Source organism: Melitaea cinxia, chromosome 4, assembly GCF_905220565.1.
Source record: "Melitaea cinxia chromosome 4, ilMelCinx1.1, whole genome shotgun sequence".
Classification (NCBI taxonomy): Eukaryota; Metazoa; Arthropoda; class Insecta; order Lepidoptera; family Nymphalidae; genus Melitaea; species Melitaea cinxia.
This window is the reverse complement of record NC_059397.1, coordinates 10,138,345-10,159,415: the sequence shown is the minus strand read 5'-3', so window position 1 is coordinate 10,159,415 and position 21,071 is coordinate 10,138,345. Positions and strand designations below refer to the sequence as shown.

General features: G+C 33.2%; 1 protein-coding gene across 1 annotated transcript in view; it reads left to right on the top strand.

Moving 5' to 3' along the window:
• Positions 1 to 16,848, top strand: part of LOC123670371 (THO complex subunit 2) — a 30,898-nt gene extending 14,050 nt beyond the window's left edge. Inside the window, exons 19-32 of the mRNA XM_045603868.1 lie at positions 19 to 187; positions 1,103 to 1,327; positions 5,236 to 5,517; positions 5,709 to 5,873; positions 8,281 to 8,362; positions 9,449 to 9,533; positions 10,137 to 10,206; positions 11,265 to 11,334; positions 12,062 to 12,102; positions 13,603 to 13,701; positions 14,058 to 14,115; positions 14,247 to 14,317; positions 15,154 to 15,203; positions 16,691 to 16,848. Of these exons, the coding sequence (XP_045459824.1) occupies positions 19 to 187; positions 1,103 to 1,327; positions 5,236 to 5,517; positions 5,709 to 5,873; positions 8,281 to 8,362; positions 9,449 to 9,533; positions 10,137 to 10,206; positions 11,265 to 11,334; positions 12,062 to 12,102; positions 13,603 to 13,701; positions 14,058 to 14,115; positions 14,247 to 14,317; positions 15,154 to 15,203; positions 16,691 to 16,724 (1,501 nt within the window). The 3' untranslated portion in view covers positions 16,725 to 16,848. The remainder of the gene's footprint in view (positions 1 to 18; positions 188 to 1,102; positions 1,328 to 5,235; positions 5,518 to 5,708; positions 5,874 to 8,280; positions 8,363 to 9,448; positions 9,534 to 10,136; positions 10,207 to 11,264; positions 11,335 to 12,061; positions 12,103 to 13,602; positions 13,702 to 14,057; positions 14,116 to 14,246; positions 14,318 to 15,153; positions 15,204 to 16,690) is intronic.
• Positions 16,849 to 21,071: the final 4,223 nt, after the last annotated feature.

Here is a 21,071-nt window from a genome sequence, read left to right as displayed (position 1 = left end):
TATTTATGTACTCCACAGGCACGTGTGCCACAAGTGGCACTACAAGATCACGAAGGCGATGGTGGTGTGCCTGGATTCGGGTGACTACGTGCAGATCCGGAATGCGCTCATCGTGCTCATCCGCATCCTGCCGCACTTCCCAGTTCTGGCAAAGCTGGCGCAGATCATCGAAAGGAAAGTCGAGAAGGTAGAGGATGCCTTTTCAAGGAACGAAGGACATTTAACTGATAAAAATTTAAAGACGTGTTAGCCTAGTAACAGCACTGGCTCATGGCTGTTGCGCTGACTCGTTGCGGGTTCGATCCCCACACATGGCATTTGTATTGACCATACAGATGTTTGCCGTGGTCTAAGCCTTTGTGATTTTGTATTTTGGTGTTTCCGGACTCCCGACACAGGAATAAATTCTAGCGGCCGTTGAGTGAGGGGTTTATTTATCTTTAGTTTTTGTCTGACCAAACATGATTTTTTCAGGCTAGTATCTCTAAAGAGTTGAATTGCTTTTAATGGAAGTTACTGACACCTTACAATATTGTACATCCGAGATTTTTCTTCTATTTATCATCACAAGTTTGTCGTTAAAGTTTAGTGTCATAGAGTGCCCTATAAGAAAATTTCAAGGCCCTTCTCTAAATATAATATTTTACACTTCTCAGGAAGTAATAAGTTATTGTATAATGTGTTATTAAGCAGTCCTTCCATTTGACTGTGATATCAGAATCGATATCATAACCTAAATATGCAACTTGCTTGGTCTCACGCCATAATTAAAATAATAAAATTAATAATTAAATAATTATTATTTATAAAAATACCATCGTGTTACGCGTGTACGTTAATGTCGTGCCAATGACGGAGTCACATGAGTTTTACAGTTAAGTTAGTTATAGTCAATTGTCCCATATCTCTTCTCCCATATTTGTTGATTTTAAAGTTATGAGCTGTACTTACTACTGCTTAATTTTTTTTCGCGTATATTTTTTGCTATGGTATTGTCCACGTATCTCTATATGACGCTAAACGGAAGGACGCAAGTTTAATAACACGTTGTATAAAAAATACATATAGAGGTTTTCATTTACAGTACAAAATTTTACTCTAGGTCAAAGAAGAAGAGAAATTACAAAGACAAGATCTTTACGTTCTCGCGACGGGTTACAGCGGCCAGTTGCGAAACAAAGTGCCACATATGATGAAAGAGAGTGATTTTCACCAGGTACGTACTTACAGACATAAAGACGTTTATTTGCAGTGTGTAAAGACAACGTTAAACAAATTAAGTACACAGGTTCACAACAAAGTGCTCTGTACCTTTGACCTTATTTTATAATTGTCTCAAATCTTATTAATATTATAAATGCGAAAGTTTGTGTGGATGAATATATGTATGTATGGTTGTTAGTTTGTTACTCTTAAACGCAAAAACTACTGGACTGATATTAATGAAACTTGGTATATAGATTGCTGGAGGTCTAGACCAATACATAAGCTACTTTTTTCCCGGAATCACCATGGGATCCAAAATTACGCGGTTGAAAGCGCGTGGCGCACATGTAGCTATGTCAACGTTAAACTATGTGTTTTTTTAATTTAATTTACAGTTGCCTAGTAAATGTGTATTTATATCCTACAAACACACATCTATATTTCTTAAAATTATGTGGTTAAATTGTTAAAAAAGAAGTATTTGTAAAATATTTATCATCATTACATATATAATAAAATTTTCTACTTTGCACATTTTTAACCGACTTCAAAAAAAGGAGGAGGTTACTCAATTCGACTGTATATATATTTTAATGTATGTTCGGGGATAACTTCGTCGTTTATGAACCGATTTTGATAATTCTTTTTTTGTTGGAAAGGAGATATCCCTAGTTCGGTACCATGATAAGGAAACCAGGACCTAATGATGGGATCCCAGAGCACTCGAGGGAAACTCACCAAAATCCGCTAACTTTTTACTGGGTGTACCAATTTTAATGATTTTTAATTTATTCGAAAGCCGGTGTTTATCATGTGGTCACATTTAAATTTCATTGAGATCTGATTACAATGTTTGGAGTAATCTTTTAACTATAAATTAAGAAAATACGTAATTGAGATAATATGAAATTTAGAAGTCTCAAAAGCGCCTGTCGTGAGCTTTTTTTTAACAGCAACACAGATTATGCCAGAATGTATAACATATCTTGCGTTTTTATGCTTAAAAAAATCAGTTTTAGGTTTAATTTAAGGAATTACAATATGAAAGATTCAATTCAATTGAAAGGTCGATTTGGTCAAGAGTACCAAAATATTACAGATTGGAACTGGAACTGTATTGAATCCGTGTTTTTGTAAGATTGGGATTAAAGTCAAGAGTAAGCCTACTGGTTGGCCTTCTGGAACTTGTTTTATGTTTTTAAATATCTAATCTTGCCACTGTATTCGTTTTTCTCTTTATTTTTCTTTTAATTTATTACTTTGTTTTACTGTGCAGGATCTACTTGTTTATAATGAGGCCGATAAATAACTTTTCTTTTTTTCTTTGTCGTCAAATTGCAAATACTTTTTTTAAAGGAGTTGTTACACGATAGTGTGGAGCCCCAGCTAGCAAGGCAATGTGCAAATACAAATAAACTTTAAATATTGATTAACATTTCCCTTTACTTTCATTAGTTTCTAAGTAGAAATGTTTTAATTAGATATTAATTACAACACGAACGAAATGGCGATGCATGAAAAGGCTGTTACAACACAAGAGTGAAATTTGTCACAACACAGAGTAACCTCAAATACCGAAAAGTATTTTTGGAAATCTAATTTCAAACGCGCATGCCGACTGCACCCTGCTAATGTTGCTAGTCTTATATCGTTCAGTTTATCAAAAAACTATTTGTATATAAAAATTACCGACATCGCAGCACTATAGTAGTTTATGGTTACCCATTCCGCCATATTTATGTACATAATTGTGTTTGCTCGCAAACGAAAAAAAAACCGACTTCAATTACATCGCAGAGTAATACAACGTAGATCGACGAAAAAATAGTAATACTTTGTTCGTATTCCATATAACGCGACATTATAAAATTGTAGAATTATATAATGTTCTACTGTTATTTCTAACATTTTGTTAGCGATTCGCGCGAAGCGCTGACATCGCTTATTACGGCGGGTTTTTTAGTTGAAGCGGATTTATATTGAATTACGGTTTATGTCTTTTTTATTAAAAATATGTAATGTTCATGTTTTCACACAGCTCCGATGCACGACTGGAGTTTACCCCTTCAGATCAACTGTCTAAATAGGCACAAAAAGGCTTACTAGTCTAAGAAATATATTATTACTATATCAAATTGTAAATAAATGAATGCAATATCGCCATCTATCGGAACCTAATTGCGTTATTAGAAAACGTCTGAACGCCATCTCTAACAAGGTCACTCGTTCAGTAGATTTTACTGTTCAATTTTTTCATTCCGGGGCCTTAAATGAAAATCGATTCTTAAGGAGAAAACTCCAAAAACAGTCAAGTAAATACGCCATATCAGATATAGCTCAAAAAGTTCGAGTCAAATCTTAATTATATTTAAATGGGACCACATGACAAGCACCACCTATCGATTAAAAAAAGAATCATCGATATCGGTCCACCCAGTAAAATAGTAATGAGGTTAATATAACTTTGGTCGACGTAAAATAGCCAAGTAAATACCCAGTATTAGCAATAACTCAAAAATTAAAAGCTCAAATATATTTATAACGAATAAACTGCTACTCTCTACTCTAGTGGAATATTGTAATTTGATCGATAGTGAACGAAGTAATTTCATAACATTTTGATAGATGGCGTTGTGGCAAAGTATTGAACATGACCACAGTCGTCTTAACATCGTCATGTAAATACGTGTCATCAAAGATTACTCAAAAATTGCTCATTATATCTCAATCATATTTAAAACGGACGACATGACAAGTATTAGCTTTTGATTTATACAAAAAAGATCAAAATCAGTGCACCCAGTAAAAAGATATAACGTATAATACAACGTAGGTCGACGAAAAAAGCGTCAAGTAAAAACGCATTATTAGATATAATTCGAAAAGTAGTTGTTAGATCTCAAATAAATTTAAATGGGACCAATCGGCACACACCACCTTTCGATTAAAACAAAATTTGTCGAAATCGGTCTACCTGGTCAAAAGTTCTGATGTAACATACATAAAAAAAAAAAAAAAATACAGTCGAATTGAGAACCTCCTCCTTTTTTTGAAGTCGGTTAAAAATAAGACTTTTATTTTTGGATGGAGTTTACAATTTTTGTGGGAAAAAGCACCATTTATAATTTCTTTATGAATAAAAGGAATTGGTTTTTGAAACATGCTGCCATCTATGTATCAGTGAAGAAAAAGGGATCGATCTTCGTTTTTTAACCCTCTTTACATTTCGAAAGCAAACCTTTAATAAAATTGTATACATTAAAATTCCATACTATTATAGTAAATTAAATACTACCTAAATACAATTATAGGTACTGCTCTAAATAAAATACATAATTGTTAGTTAAATCAAAAAAAAAAATAATCGCAATTTATTTTTATTGAATTTCAAATCAGAAATGAACTCTGTTGCCGCTCTGTAAAATTTACTAGACAGGTTATAACTATCCACCTATTAATTTTATGAAAAGTTCGATGGTGAAACCGAAATAAAATGTTATCTTTTGGACACTACAATGATTCGGGTAACAAATCATAGCTTTCATTGGCAAGTGGTGAAACAGCCTCTTATTATATATATATATGTTGCAGTCAAAACTCTTAACCAGTCAAAAGCACTATTGACTAGCAAAATCAGTCAGAAGTACTTTTGACCAAACGGTCTTATGTTTCCAATACTTGACTTATAATTACTACTGTTATAGCGCAGACAACAAAACACTCAATTTAAGCAATTTCACATGATGGTATAATATCCACATCGATATCGTAAAATCTCATTATAACATCGCGCGCATGCGCGCAGCTGCGCTCTCATTGGTTAGATTTTAATGGCGGCAAAATCACTGTGACAATACACGTACGCGTGAATTTAATTTAATAAATTAAAAGTTAAAAATGGATAGCGACGATGATATTTGTACGCCTCCGGATATTCTAGAATTGGCAACAAAATTAACTCACAATCTTTTGCCAGAAAAATCTAGAAAATTATATGAAAAAGAATATAATAACTTTTTGGCATGGAAGATCGAAAAGAAAACTACATCATTTTCTGAAAATGTCATTCTTGCGTATCTCAAAGACCTCTCCGACAAATTCATGCCATCTTCTATGTGGGCTAAATATTCTATGCTCAAGTCCACACTAAGTATCTACAACAATATTGATATCACGAAGTATTCAAAAGTCATAGCGTTCCTGAAACGCAGTTCAGAAGGACACAAGGAACAAAAGTCCTTGACATTTACATCAGGTCAAATAAAGATGTTCCTGGAAGATTCACCAGATATTTTGTATCTTTTTGAAAAGGTAAGTGTATTTTAGTTCTGTTATTTAATCTACCTAGTACTTACGTACTACACACGCAAGTTATCTAGACACTCCGTTTAAGCGCTTTGTGTATAAATTTGGTAGTAGGTACCTACACTTTACTACTTCATAAATCATAGTTTTTGCCTTGGCTATGTACCTCAAGCTTATTATATCGTTTATTATTACAGGTTGCACTAATTTTCGGCATAATGGGGGCATGCCGAAGGCAAGAGCTATACAACATCCAGTTCGATGAAGTCTCTAACATAGATGACAGTACAATCATGGTGAAAGTTTCGAAAACAAAAACGAAAATAGATCGTTCTTTTGTTGTGACGGGCAACTGCTATGCCGTATGTAAAAAATACATGGAACTTCGACCAACCCCCTGTCGAAACCCTGCCTTTTTCTTGAGCTATAGATCGGGTAAGTGCGTCGATCAAAGAACTGGTATTAATAAATTTGGTGCTCTGGGAAAAACTATGGCAAGTTTTCTGAATCTGCCTAACCCAGCGTTGTACACGGGGCATTGCTTCCGGCGCACCTCGGCGACCCTTCTCATAGATAGCGGTGGTGATTTGACCGCACTGAAACGACACGGAGGGTGGAAGTCTTCTACTGTGGCTGAAAGCTACATTGATGAGTCTTTAATGAATAAAATTCAAGTCTCAAATACGATCTTGAACAGTATAGAAAACAAGACGAATGAAGTAATTATAAATATTCCGACTCCGTCTACGAGCTCTACTGCTTGCCCCGCGACCGCTACAGCTGCTGGATCAATAATTAACATTAACTTTCAGAATTGTACCATCCAAAATTTGAACAATTATTATAAATAAACTATTGTCAGCTTTTACTCTTGTTGTTTGATTAATTGCATTAGTGAAGATATAGATACATAGTGTATGCAACTGCATATAACACGGGTATTAAAACACTCGTTACTATTATGAAACTCGCTGCGCTCGTTTCATAAACTCACACTCGTGTTTTAATACCCTTCATTATATGACAGTTGCATAAACTACTATTAAAAAACAAATTTTATAGCACTTAAATAAATAATATGTTGCTCCCGTATATTTATTATTTTAAATTACAGAACCAAATAACATACTTTAAAGAACAAATTTTATAGCACTTAAATAAATAATATGTTGCTCCAACGCCATCTATCAAAAATCGAGAAAACGGCGTCGATAGACTAAAATAAGACTAAATTAATAATGTCGAAAGACTAATAAATTGTTTTCTCTTAGCGATAGATGGTACTAGTTTATTTACCATTTTGATATTATATTTTAATCTTTTTCTTATTTACTGAATTTTTTGTTCAATTACAATAAAATATAGCCTATGTCACTCCTGAATAGTGTAGCTTTCTGTTAGTGAAAGAATTGTCATGATCGGATTAGTATTTGCGAAGATTAGCCCGTACATACAAACAAAGTTATAAACTTTACCTCTTTATAATATTAGTATAGATTCTCGTGTCACAATGTTAGGTACCATACGAGGAGTATGGTACCTAACAACGAAAACGGCTGGACCGATTTTTATGAAATTTTGTATGCATATCGGGTAGATCTGAGAATCGGCCAACATCTACTTTTCATACTCTTAAGTTATAAGGAAGGGGCGGGATTAAGAGGGTTAATGCCATATATGGCAAAACAACGTTTGTGGGGTCAGTTAGTATACTATAAAATTGTAGTCAGAGCAAGAAACAATTGTAAATTGATAGGTAAAAAATCGGGTAATTAACAGTAACACAATGGTATATTATCGGCACGGATAGCACTGATTTTAAACCTACGCAGAAACGAATGTTTGTGTATCTCTGGTGGCATAGGGGCGAGCTAAATTATTTTACCATCATACATAAAAAAATATGTGTAACGTACATGAATCACCATCTAAAATGTTTTCGACTCCTGCACGATGCGAAAAGCGACCCCCCCCCCTGTCGCCAAACGCTCGCTATCCGTGAGACGCTAACTAGGCTTGAGCTTAATCGGACGTTGTCAGGTGCGCACTCTATTCGTACAATTCGAAAAATGTACTAGTACACCTTATTAGTACTTATAGTACCTGGCTACAAAACAATGTACAGGTCGAAATACTTTTTTTTTCATTATTTTGATATTTTTTTGTCTTCTAGCACCAAAGATACGATTGTGAAATAACAAACCTCATTATACACATTATTGGATTTCCATAAATATAATGTAAACAAATTCCTTTTACGTAAAAGTGTATTTAAAAGGTTTTTAAATAACTAAAATTCGCAACTCTTACTTACCTACGCTAAACATAAAATATAACAAAAAAAAATTACTTTTTACGACCAAGGAATTAGTTTATGTATGTTCATAAAACTTAGATTAAAAAGGGGATATTAAAACGCGAAATGAATAGAATGCGTTACGCGATGCAACTCGTACGGTCTTAACAAATTCAACATTAATCGTTCGTTCGTACCGTTCTGCTGTATAGCTGTGTTTCATTTTAGAGCTAACGAACGCCGTACGAATAACATTATCTCCGAAAATCGGATAGTCGGACAGTGTAACTCCTCGGACCGCGGTGAACTGTGATAGTTGATAGTACTGTCATAGTGTACGATTAGTCCGATTAGGTCCGAATAGCGATTGACGTTTGGTACTAGTACATTTCGTACCTTACTAAGTAACGTAACCTTTTAGTACATCGTACATGTGCTACCCGAGACCAAGGCTAACGGCCCGCTGTGCGCAGATGGTGCCGGTGCCGGCGAGCGGCGCCAGCGGCGCGCGGGAGGAGCCGCGGCGCGAGCGCGACGACGAGCCGCCGCCCGCCGGTGAGCCCGCGGCCTCCGCGCCTATGTTGATTCACTTTTTTTTTTTTTTTTTTTTTGAATTGTAGAGTACTGTTGGCCCTAGCGGCCTTTACAGCGTCACCGGTGAGAGGGGCCGGGCACTTAGGCAAGCCGGCCGCGAAGGAAGAATGATTCACTTTTAGGGCTGCACTGTTTATAAGCGTCTCTTGACCACCTATATACAATTTTATTTACACTTATGCCCAGTGGTAGGATATTACAGGCTGAAGCGTAAATAGGTGTTATGTTGAGTGAATAGTGCCCCATCCAATTTTGTTATAAAAGGCCGACCACCCGCCGGTAACATAACATTTTATGTGTATATTATGTTATATATTTTATAAATGCAAAAGTATACAGGCCATACATACTGTTAAATTAAAAATAAACAAAATATTTTCTCATTTTCGCGCCAATACATTAAAATGAAGTGAGGTGATAAAGGGAACCGAATCACTGTGATTGCATTACACAGAGTATGTATAGAGCCAAATAAAATTTTTAAAACTTTGCATATGCTTAATATTAATCAAATGTTTGTGTTATATGTTACGTGCAATAGAAAAAAAAAACGTGTTTATCTTTGTAACAATATTTAGAGCAAGACTAGTATTGTGTACTGTATGAATATATAACGTAATAGATATAAATGTATGAATATGATAAAGATACGCGCCCACACACTTTTTTATTTCTTAACTAAATATAAATAAAAAATGAATGTTTTTACCTTTACACTTTTATCTGTCCAATTAAAAAAATTATTAAGTACCTGACAAAGATGGTCAAAGTCCGTAAATATTACCTGATTTGAACATACTTTTTAAAATTATTGTTGAATAGTTTATATTTTTATCGATTTCGAAAAATTCCGAATCGAATTAGAGATGTTTCAATGATGCACCTAACTAAGAAAAAAAAAATTTTAATCAGAAGGTATTAATCAATAGTATTGCCTGTGAATCTAATTGAAATATTCGATTTTATAAGCTTTGCTAATTTCAAGCTCAACAATATTACATATGAAAACTATAGTAATTCTAATCCTAATAATATAATGTCCAACAGAAACGGAAAAAAGAGAAACAAGGACCAGTGATAGACGTCGCGATGATTCAGACCGTGAGAAGGAAACTAAACGTGAATCGAGATCGTGAGTTATATAACATTTTTATAATAAACTACGTGATATACCCGCGGCTTTGTCTGCATTGGTTGCAGCAAAAAGATTTATTATATAGGCATATTGTATGATGTTATGAATATTATTTAATTAGCTTTTTATTTTCAAGAATCTGTATATTGTCTATATTACTGCACTCTCTTAGTTTGCTATATAATTTAAATCGTTGGCTATATAACATTAGTTCTCACTATCACAGGCTCGCTGGAAGAGATCTGTTTTAGAGATAAGTCTACCGTTGCTAACTCAATTTGTATATAAATAACTGTACATTTTTTTTAAAGTGCAATAAAGAATATGTTTGTTTAAAGATTTTACTACAATTATTAAAATACCACCATCTGGTGGAAAATAAATCTTTATTTTCGACCTCTTGCCATCTTGTTTTCTATAAAAACAGTAAGAACTACATCTAATTTCGTGCATCAAGTTTTGCGTGATGATGGTCGAATAAACATACAAAATAAAATTCTAAAATTATTGTTTTTTGCTTTCAAACGCCCCATCACTCATGTGGACCAGATTTAATTTTATTATGTCTATCTATTTTGTAATTAATAATATTTTTTTTAGGTCTTTGAAGGAAAGAAACAAGGAAGAGATAAGAAGTAAAGATAGATCACCTAGAGAAAGGTCACACAGAGTAAGTATTCCGTCAAAAATTATTAAATAGTAGGTATATATATCTCGTTATTATATTGTGTATTATTCCATCGTGACACACCTCACTACCTCAAAGAACGCTTTGCGTTTCTCTGCGACACCCATGATCGGTCTCTTCTATCTGACTCAAATCTGGTTCTTAAGATTCCACATCACACTTCATCGTTCCCTATAAGACAAGCTCAATCAGTCTTTAGCTTCAAAAAGTATCTTAAGGCTCACTATCTGTCACTAAATTCGCCATAATTGTCTTTTCACCTTTGGATGACATAAATATGTATGAATTGTTTATATTTATATATGAGTATATGTGAATGTATGTAAGTGTGTAAGCATATGTATGTATGTATAATTTTATAATCTATTGTGACGTATTCTAATGTTTATAACAATTATTTGTACACTTCCTAACCTCTTTTCTATGCGCTGTCCTATACCCAAAGGTTGTCTGGAAGAAATCGCTCTTTTAGCGATAAGACCGCCTTTGTACATCTTCCTCTAATTATACTACTTTTGTTTGTATCTTTTAATGGTGTGCAATAAAGAATATTATTATTATATATAAGATTTATATTTTGGGCTTTCGTAAGTTATGTTATTCATGCTTATAATGTTACAGGTCCATCGAAATTATATTAGGTGTGGAGTTTTTGTCTTTTGTGAAATATTTATATGGACATGAATTAGTTGTGAACGCGAGTTTATTGATATTATGACGTGTGCTTGTGCTAGGTAACATATAAATATGAATAATATAAGAATCGTTTATGTTGTACTTTCTTTTTCATTTTTTTTTTAATATACTTTTTTAATATATTTAGTGACAGTTTGAGAAGACAAGTTTTTCTTGGATCTAACAATAAGAATAGAAGATGCAGGCATATCACAGTTTATACTATGACTGTCTATGTTAACCTATATATTGTGATAAACTAAAATATTCATATTATAAAAGACCATATTAAAATGTTAAGATAAATTAATTTTATCCATTGATATAAAATTATTTTCGATGTTGATTTATATTGAAAATTTTAGGAGGAACGTTATTTGGAATCAGTATCACCACCTCACGACCACCGTCACCCATCTGATGACTTAGACCGTGGTAAGAATATTTGATATTTATATATATTTTTAAATAATTCACTGTTGTTAAACATGTTGTCATTTTTAATTAATTAATTTTGTGAAATAATATATGCATACTACTTTATTTGTTATTCTATATTTGTAAACGAAATATTTTAGAAAACGTTCATTCAGTGATGAATTTAAATGAGACAAATCTGAATCTAATCGAGATAAAAATAGTTATTTATGATTGTACAATTCGGGCCTGTTTCACCGGTTGTGGATAACGCTATTTGACGGATGACGGTATCCAACAAATAATAGTTTTTAGTGTATTATTATTTTTTATAATTGAATTTCACTATATTTATTAGCATAGTAGTTATAAAATTGTAGTTTATTAATTGAGGAGAAAAAGGTCTTAATGTCTCTTTTGGTTTAAGTGGATATTTGTGTTATGAAGATTTTTTTTTCGGTCTGGTTGTTATTCCTTGTGGGTCTCCCCACCGTGCCTTGGAGAGCACGTTAAGATGTCGGTCTCGGTTGTTATCATGTATATCGATGTACACATGATAGCGATCGTCACTTATAATAGAGAATATATCCGCTAACCCGCATTGGAGCAGCGTGGTGGATTAAGCTCTGATCCTTCTCCTACACGGGGAAACAGGCCTATGCCCTGCAGTGGGATATAACAGGCTAAAGCGAGCGACAACTTATGAAGGAGGCCCCTTTGATAATATAAAATGTTCATGTTACAGATGTGAAACGTCGTAAAATAGAGAGCAGCGGAAATGGCAAGGTGAGTAACGTAATACTAAGTCGGCCTTGCATCGCTCTCGCGCCGGACTGACGGGCTGAACACCTGCAAAATATTGTGACGTCACCCCCAGTGAACTATGAACTGTGAAAAACTATAAGACTCCAGTGCCTAAATTATAAATGTGATGCTAAATATAATGATAAAAAATAAAGCATTTTTTAACCAAAAATAATAAATGAACCTATACAAAGTTAAATAAAAAATATAATCGAAGATATAGTTGGCGATTGGTCATGAATTTACCAGTATTAAGAAGATTTTAGAAGAAGTCATGTACGGATAAATAGAAAGTGAAACTAATATATTTACACATATCCAAATGTAAAATAGTATGTCTTTATTTAATTTAACCACTGTCGGAATAAATGTCTCTATTGTATCGAAGAAACAAGATCACAAATAACTAATACAACGAAATCTTATAAAATCTCGAAATATCAGAAAATGGAAAAAAGATCAGAATAATCTTGAAGCTTGTTGTACAATTTCTTATGGGAAGAAGTGGAGAAGGTTAAACATGTAATACTGAAGTTTCTCAAGATTGGAAGACTAAAATTAATACGAAAGATAAATAAATTTATGACATTAATTAAATAATTACTTAAAAACTACAAAGGAATCAAATTTCGTGTCGTAAGTTCCGTCAGCCCAGGCCAGTCGAGAACCGGTAAGGTTTCATGTATATAAACGCACATAGCTTAGTTAAAAGGTACATTGTATTAAGGTAATAATACGCAGAAGAAAGAAAACAAAAAATGCGATGGAACCAGGAAAGTCAAGCAGCAACAGGGCAGCAGCAACATATAGTTCTGTGACCAGACACCAACCAGTAAGAGAGTTTAATTGATCACAAAGAAAATGTAATTAATACAATCACAAGACTCCACGCTTATAGCAAGCAAAACATAGGAAGATGTGTAACAAGATTTACAACAAAAGGAAACAAATTTATATTATCATCAACAGTTAAAAATTTATAATTATTGTTTCAATTTCATTTGAAGATTTGGAGGCAAAGGTACATCAAACAACAAAAGAAGAATGTCCGAAAATTAAGCCGACAAAATAAGACAACAACAAATAGAAACACCAGCGTTAAAATTATAAAAATACCAACTTATTACTGTTTTGTACTTCAGAAAAAACAGGAAACTATTATAAATGTCAACATGCTCACCTAGCGTTATAAAGTATACGAATAATTCGAAGATGAAGATTTCTTCAAACTCTAGTTGGTGAATTGTAAATGTCTTCACGTAAAACAAATCATCTAAGAAAATTGAAAAATAAAATTCAAGATGGCTGTTATGAAGTGAAAATGATGAAGAGCATCGTGGCCGTCGTATACATTATTGTCTTAATTAAATGTACCTTTTGCTTTGTCTTTTTTAAATAAGTAGTTAAAAGAAAGTATATAGTTTCTTTTGATATTGCTTGTTTGGTTATAATTCAAAATTAATTTAATTTCTGCATGAGCAGGGTAGCAAAGAAATAGAGGAGCGGTCACCGGAGAAGGAAAAGAGAAAGGCTAAACTGAGAAGCGATGACAGGAAAGAACGTAAGATGAGTCGCAAGCGGGTGAGTTCATTAATTTATACACTATTTTATAAATAGAACATTGTTATTATATTTTTTGTGGACATCCTATATTTGATTTTTTTTTTTTTTGGAATATCAGACTACTTTACTGGGTGAAAACGATGACTAATAAATCATATAAAAATGGTTATGTAGACGTTCTTTATACAAAAAAAAAAACAAAATAAAATTGTTAATTTGTTTGTAAAATAACAGTCAAACCAAAACTTAATTGACAATTGTAAATACTTTTAATGCTTATGGAACAAAATAATATTTTAGTCGTTTTTATCTGCTGAATGAATTTAACTTAAAACTTAGATTATAACACTTTTTTTTTTTTGTTTTTTTTAAAGGATCGAGCCGAAGATTCCGCTGTTTTAGAACAAAAAAGACGTCGTGACGAACAAAAAGGTATGACTTAATTATTTTCAGTTTTTAATACTAATATTATGCCTGTACTTAAGTGTACTTGAAGTTTTATAGAAACGTTCCTCTTAAAAGATAATAAATCTCTTTCTAATTTAATCTTAATAATTTTTTAGCTGTAGCCAAGATGAGCAGTCATCAAAACGGTTCCCAGGAAGATCATCACTATGAGAAATACCATAAAAGGGTAATTATTGATGTATTTATTTTATTCTTTTTAGTCATTTATGAACTGACGGTGTTTTTTAATGTTAATTCTTATTACTTACTGCCCGGACAGACTTTGTTTTGTCAAAAGTTAATAGATTTTTATTTACATAATTGTTTTTCTAATTTTATTTTTATTTTTATTTACTATTAAAACCTTGAGCCTTGAACATACAAAAAAATAAATTAGCCGAATTGGTCGAGCTATTCTCGAGTTATGCGCTTAATAACATTCATTTTTATTTATATAGATTTAATATAGTTCGCGTCATGTAAAAAGAACGCTGAAAGAAACTGGAGGGGGTGCGTTTGCGCATGGGTATACTCGCGCACAAGTACTACGGTTTTATTTTTTAATTAGGGTTTCACTCGCGGCTTCGTATAATGGTTATTGGTAGGTACATTAAAAAACACTAGAAATACAAGTGCGAAAAATTCGGACTAAATAAGTATAATAATTATCAAAAATATTAATTTTCTGTACTCTCGATATTCGTATCTTAATAGTTTTTATGTGTTTAAAATGATAAATTGATATTTGTTTTTTAGTGAAATAAATAGTTAATGGAGAATTTTGTAATTTAAAACTTTTGTGCGCGATAATATTTTGAGTCGACGTCGAACTGTCCAACCAATAGCACACCGGCAAGCATGCGACACGTGATACTCCCGTCCCCTACCCCGTACCACCAAATAGACCGATAAATCGCTTCTGCGCAGCTTCAAGGCCAGCGTTCTTTTTACATGACGCGAACTATACCTAATTATTTGATATTAACATTTCATGAAATTCATGTTTACATAATTTTATAACAGGAGAAATCACCCTTCAGAGATCGTTCACATGAAGAACCAAGAGACAAACAATATCCTTTTCTATTAAAATACTATTAAATTGGTTAAAGTTTCTTTTTAATAAGATGTAGACATTCTACTATTGCGATGATCTAATTCCATATGATTTAATATTTTAAATATGGTTGTTATTTTTTGTTTAATATTCATTAGGCATATTTGTTATCCCTAGTAAGATGGACAAAAATTTCATTTTGTTTGTGTTAGTTATGTTTATTTTAAGAGCCATTTCACAAAAATCGGTAACAATCCGCGAAATTGTAATATTAAGACGTCGTTAATCTCAGTGTTGGATGCAATAATGTAATTTATATTCTTGAAATATAATAAAGCAACCTTTGTTTTAGTCCATAGTCGGATCAGAATTTTGATTTATATTATGTGTATAAAATTATTAACCTTTTCATCAGCCTCCTCCCTAGGTAAACGGTCGCAATGTATACTTTGAAGTCCTACTTTTCAATAACCTCTACGTTGAAACCATTTTAAAAAAATATCATAATATGTGGAATATAATTTTGTTGCTCACTATCATAGATTTTTATTCCATTTGTATCTCTATTAAACGATAAAAAAATTTTAAAGTTACGAATATTTTCCTAATAAGTACAATTTTAAAAGCGATATTTCTCTTAGAAAGCTAAGAAACTTTAACGAACTATCTTCATCAAAGTAAACTTACATCATTAAGGAATACAACAAAAAAAAATAATTAAAAGATGTAATTATTTTTAATACATTTTATATTAAATAATAAAAAGATATATTACCACGCATCAAGCCCGGTAAATCAGTCGAGCGCTAGCGCTCTTAGAGGTAAGGTCCACGCCAAATTCTGCGCAGCCGTCTCTTTCGCTCACACGCGCCAAGCGCCTGTTGTTATAGCGGATAAAACGCATTTGATACTTTCATAATAAAATATAAATAAAATAAACATATTACGAAAATGACTGTAAATTAATATAATGATAATTTCTGTAAACAAATGTATAATTTAATTTTCTTTTCTCACACTATCAATACAAATAGGCATTTCAATCTGTTTGTCTTGTTATTTGTTAATTAATATGTTTGTCGGTGTCGATGTCATAAAATGCTATTTTATTCATATCGTAAATATTAGATTCATTCGTAAACTGAAAAAACTAAATCAATTAAAAAAAAATTGTTTCATAAAATTGATTTTTTATTTTTATTTTAAATTTATTAACTGTTGTTATATAACATACTTGAAATTTTTAACAAATTAATTATGTAAAAAACATTTTATACCATAGTTATTAATTTTTATTATACATTAGAAAATGATCATGATGGTCTTTTGGTTGTCACACTATATTTACTAGCACAAAGATGGTGCGGCTCGTACGACTCGCGCGATGCGACCAAATTTACCTAAACTTGCAGAGCGTAAAATTGTGAAATGGCTCTTAAGACTGTATTAATATACTGCTATATGTATGTAATCGTTTATATGATTTTCTTAACAGTACAATACTAGACGGTCAAACGAGTCGAAAATTAGAAGATAAGAAGGTTTTTAAGAAGACTAATAAAGCGAAGAAAATAAATTTTGTCTAATGATAACATTATAAATCTCAACCGAGATTGACAAACAGTATGTGTTTATAGTACTGTAATAAAGTCGTACTTGGACTGTGTCGTCTCATTTTTCTATTACTTGAGTTACCAAAGCTATTGGAGAAGATGATGCCTTGTAACTGCAACATCTTATAAATATCTCCACTAAAAAAAACATTTTTATTATTGAGGACATAACATCTCAAAGTTTCTCCCCTATTACATTTTTCAACCAATAGAGTTTCGTTTGTTCTCTTCAGGTTACACTCTTGTTATCTTTACTATTTTCTCCGTCTACGAAACTCATTGTGTAATCGACTACACTTGACAGCGACACAAGATGAAAGGGGCGATATAATTATTGAGACACGAAACATGAAAGGTTGGCGAGACCAAAGGGAGAACATACAAAGTCTAATTCTAGGGAGAATGTACTTTCTGGGAAAGCGCTACTTCATTTAAAGATTTACTTCATTACCCACAGAAACGCAGTTAACAATGCGGACCTTGTTCCCACATGAAGAGGCGAATGTGTATGAGTGCTGTATATTTCTAACAAGAAAGTATTCACTTAAATCATTCTATTGTCATAATAGTTAATAATGGGTCGGGGAAAAGTCTCTTGGTATATTCTAGTAAAAAGGTGCAATAAAATCTTTTTTTTTTTGTATTGTTTGTAACTGGCTGGTTTTGATACCGTGAAAAGGTGTGACTTTTAAAAATCAGAGTTAAAAATAATTTCCCGCCATTTTCATTATTTGTTTTCTGCCCGCCAAAATGCGAGTTAATCCAACGAAGACATGCGATACATTTTAAGTTTTACTTTTAAAGGAAAAATACTACTTAAACCGCGAAAAAAAATTGTGACGTTTATGGACCTAATGCAGTATCAATAAGAGCAGTAGAAAATTGGTTTAAGCATTGTCAGTCAGGAAATTTTGATGATAAAGATGTATTTTGCTCTGGTCGCCCAGTTACGGATAAAAGTGACGACATTTTTGAAAAAGTGGAGCTAGATCGACATTTGAGTAATTGCGATATAGCTTAAGATCTGATGCGATTATTTAAATAATTTTCACCCATTTAAAAAAGGCTGGTTATACAAAAGACTTGATGCCACATGAACTGAGTGATTTGGCGATTTTCTCTTAAGGGGTAATGATATCGAACCATTTTTGAAGAGATTGATCAATGGTGTCCAAAAATGGATCACCTGCGATAAGAATGTATGAAAGAGATCGTAGTCAAAGGTCGGTCAAGCTGCACAGACTATCGCGAAATCCGGTTTGTCATGCGACAAGGTGATATTGAGTACATGGTGGGATTGGAAGGGTATCATTCATTATGAGCTTTTACCGCCGGGCAAAACCATCGATTCGGATCTCTACTGTCAACAGCTGATGACAGCTAAGCAAGAAACTGAGAATAAGCAGTCAGAATTGATCAACAGAAAAGAAGTGGTCTTTCATCATGACAACACCCGACCAAATACGTCTTTGGTAGCCACTCAACAAAAATTTAGACAGTTTGAATGGTGGGGAGTCTTAACGCCTTCACCATATAGCCCCGATCTTGCACCCTCAGATTTTCACGTTTCTATCTCCAGAATTCTATAGGTAGTGTAAAATTAACATCAAGAGAGGACTGTCAATATTAATACTACTTGTTGCCAGTGCCGAATTAAGATAACTTGATGTCCTAAACAATCGTCCCCTTATCCTTATGTGAAGTATAAAGAATTAATTGAAATTGCTTTAACTTTCGTGTGCTCGTTTTTTTTTTCTCGGTCGTCTCTGGTGCTCCCTAGATGGGCCTAAGCAATTGCTTAAATAGCTTATTGGCTAATCCAGGACTACTTGTTGCGGTTTTTTAATGAGAAGTTTAAAAGTTTCTACAGCAACGGAATCCTGTCACTACCTACGAGACGGCGGCAAGTTATCGAACAAAATAAAACATATTTTTTTTTATATAACTAGGTCGACAAAAAAGCGTACGGCACACCTGATGATAAGCGATTACCGTAGCTATAGGTATCTGCAACACCAGAAGCAACCTAAGCGCGTTGCCGCCCTATCCCCAATTTCCCCAAGGAGGTCTGGTCACCTTACTCGCCCAGAGGAACATAACATTGCTTGAGAACAGTGTATCATCTAGCTGTGATTTTCTGTTTGAGCAGGAAATTCCCTGCTTTGCCCTACTTTAGTTAAATATAATGTAATTTTTTTTGTAAAATGTTACCTTCAATTTCTATATAAAATACGAAAAAACTTTCCCATCATGCATTGTTTTACAAAAACTTTTTTTTTTTTTCAAAATAGCGTATGTCAGTGATAAAGCATATAATATATTTTATGAAAAGAACATATTAACCTCGTGGAATATAGTGACTAAGACATAGCTGTTCGTATATATCGGACGCCAATGAAAGCGAGTGTTTGAAGCGTGAATCTAAATTTAGATGTGACGAACTATATACAGAACAAAAATTTTAATTTAAATAGCAAACATGACAGAAGCCAATCTGTGCATTTTTAGGTCTATAGATGGGGCAAACTTAGTTTTGTTTTCGACAATGCCAATTAGAAGATGCTTACAAGATGTTAACGGTCTAAATGTCATAGAGATCCGCTATAAATGTAGCGTCTACTTGAATGGTATTGTTTACTGAAAGGGTATGCCTTTTAATGCTAAATTTGTTAGACTTTTGTGGAGCTTTTGTGTTTAAAACGCAATATGGGTTGGATTATCTATAAATACCTATCAGTATTACTCGGCTGCCCCATTTCAATTTTTCGAAAGCGATTATTTAGCATTTTTCGGTCCAATGGATCGTGTTGAACATATACATTAAAAAAAATGTTACTGTTTTTTAAAATTGGGCAGCCGTACTATTAGTAGTTCAAATTGGTAAGGTTCAGATTTAAATTTAAAAAATTGTTTAACTGGACGCGTGGTAATCTCCGCATCGCGTTAAGCTACGCGATCATTATTTCATAAATAATTGTTTGTGTGGCGATACAAATTAACGTTACCGAATTTCTAACGGTATTTTAAGCTTTATCCTAATTATTCTCAAACAACAACAATCTTTTTGCATTAAAATATTGTAAGTTTTTTTTTTTATACGTCAAACAAGCATACGGCCCTTCTGATGGTAAATAACTACCGTAACCTATAGACACCTGTAACACCAGATGCACGTTGATGCACTCCTCTAACCCTTCCCAGGAGCTCTGATCGCCTTACTCAATACAGGAGCTCACATTTACTTGAGAGAAGTAATGTTTTTGAGGCTAGCATGTATGACACGTGAAACTTACCTTGGTATAGAGAACTAATTACGAATGAAGTCAAATAATTTGATTTTTTTCTCATAATTATTATGAACTAGATAAATAAGTTTCGCCCATTATTTATTTATTTATACTTTATTGTACACCACAACTACATTTTAAACAATAAACACATTTAAAAAAAATTACAGACTGTGAAGTACAATGGGCGGATTTTGATGCTTTTCCTTATAAACTTTCCTCTGGAATCGCTGTATTTACTATGTTTAATACATTCATAATATAGTATAGGAACACATCAGCGTTGATCATCAAACTATCAAGTTTTAGAGGTTTCTAATGTGATGTCGAAAATTAACACATTTTTTGCGCTTACATTGCAAATATTTATTTTTTATATTCAGTATCAGCGTTGCACCCGTGCGAAGCCGGAGCGGGTCGCTAGTTAGTAAAGATTGTTGTGTGATTACGGCAGTAAAGAATATAGCCACCCCCTCTCTTCCAGTGGGTATCGTAAGAGGCGACTAAGGAATAATACAGTTCTACTACACCCTTGGAATTTATAAAGCCGACCGATGGCGGGATAACCATCCAACTGCTGGCTTTGAAATACACAGGCCGAAGACGGGCAGCAACGTCTTCGGTGCGATGAAGCCAGCCCTGTAGTCACCAATCCGCCTGCCTAGCGTGGTGACTATAGGAAAAACACATCATTTCAGCAGTGGACTTCTATAGGACATGGACATAGGCCAGTAAATATTTAATATTTTCTCGCTTTTGACATCACTGTTATTCAGTTGTGTTTATTTAAACTCTCTTTAGACATGCTGTTAAGTAACAAAAAAGAACACACACAACAATTATTATTGCTTTGTAAAGTGTTCTACTTCTTTCGGGGCGAATCTTGATCAATGGTATCATATGCTCTCTTGGAACCACATTGTCGTTTTTATTTCACACTCTTCGTATTAGCTGTGTCCAAAATTGCATTTTTTTACTACTACT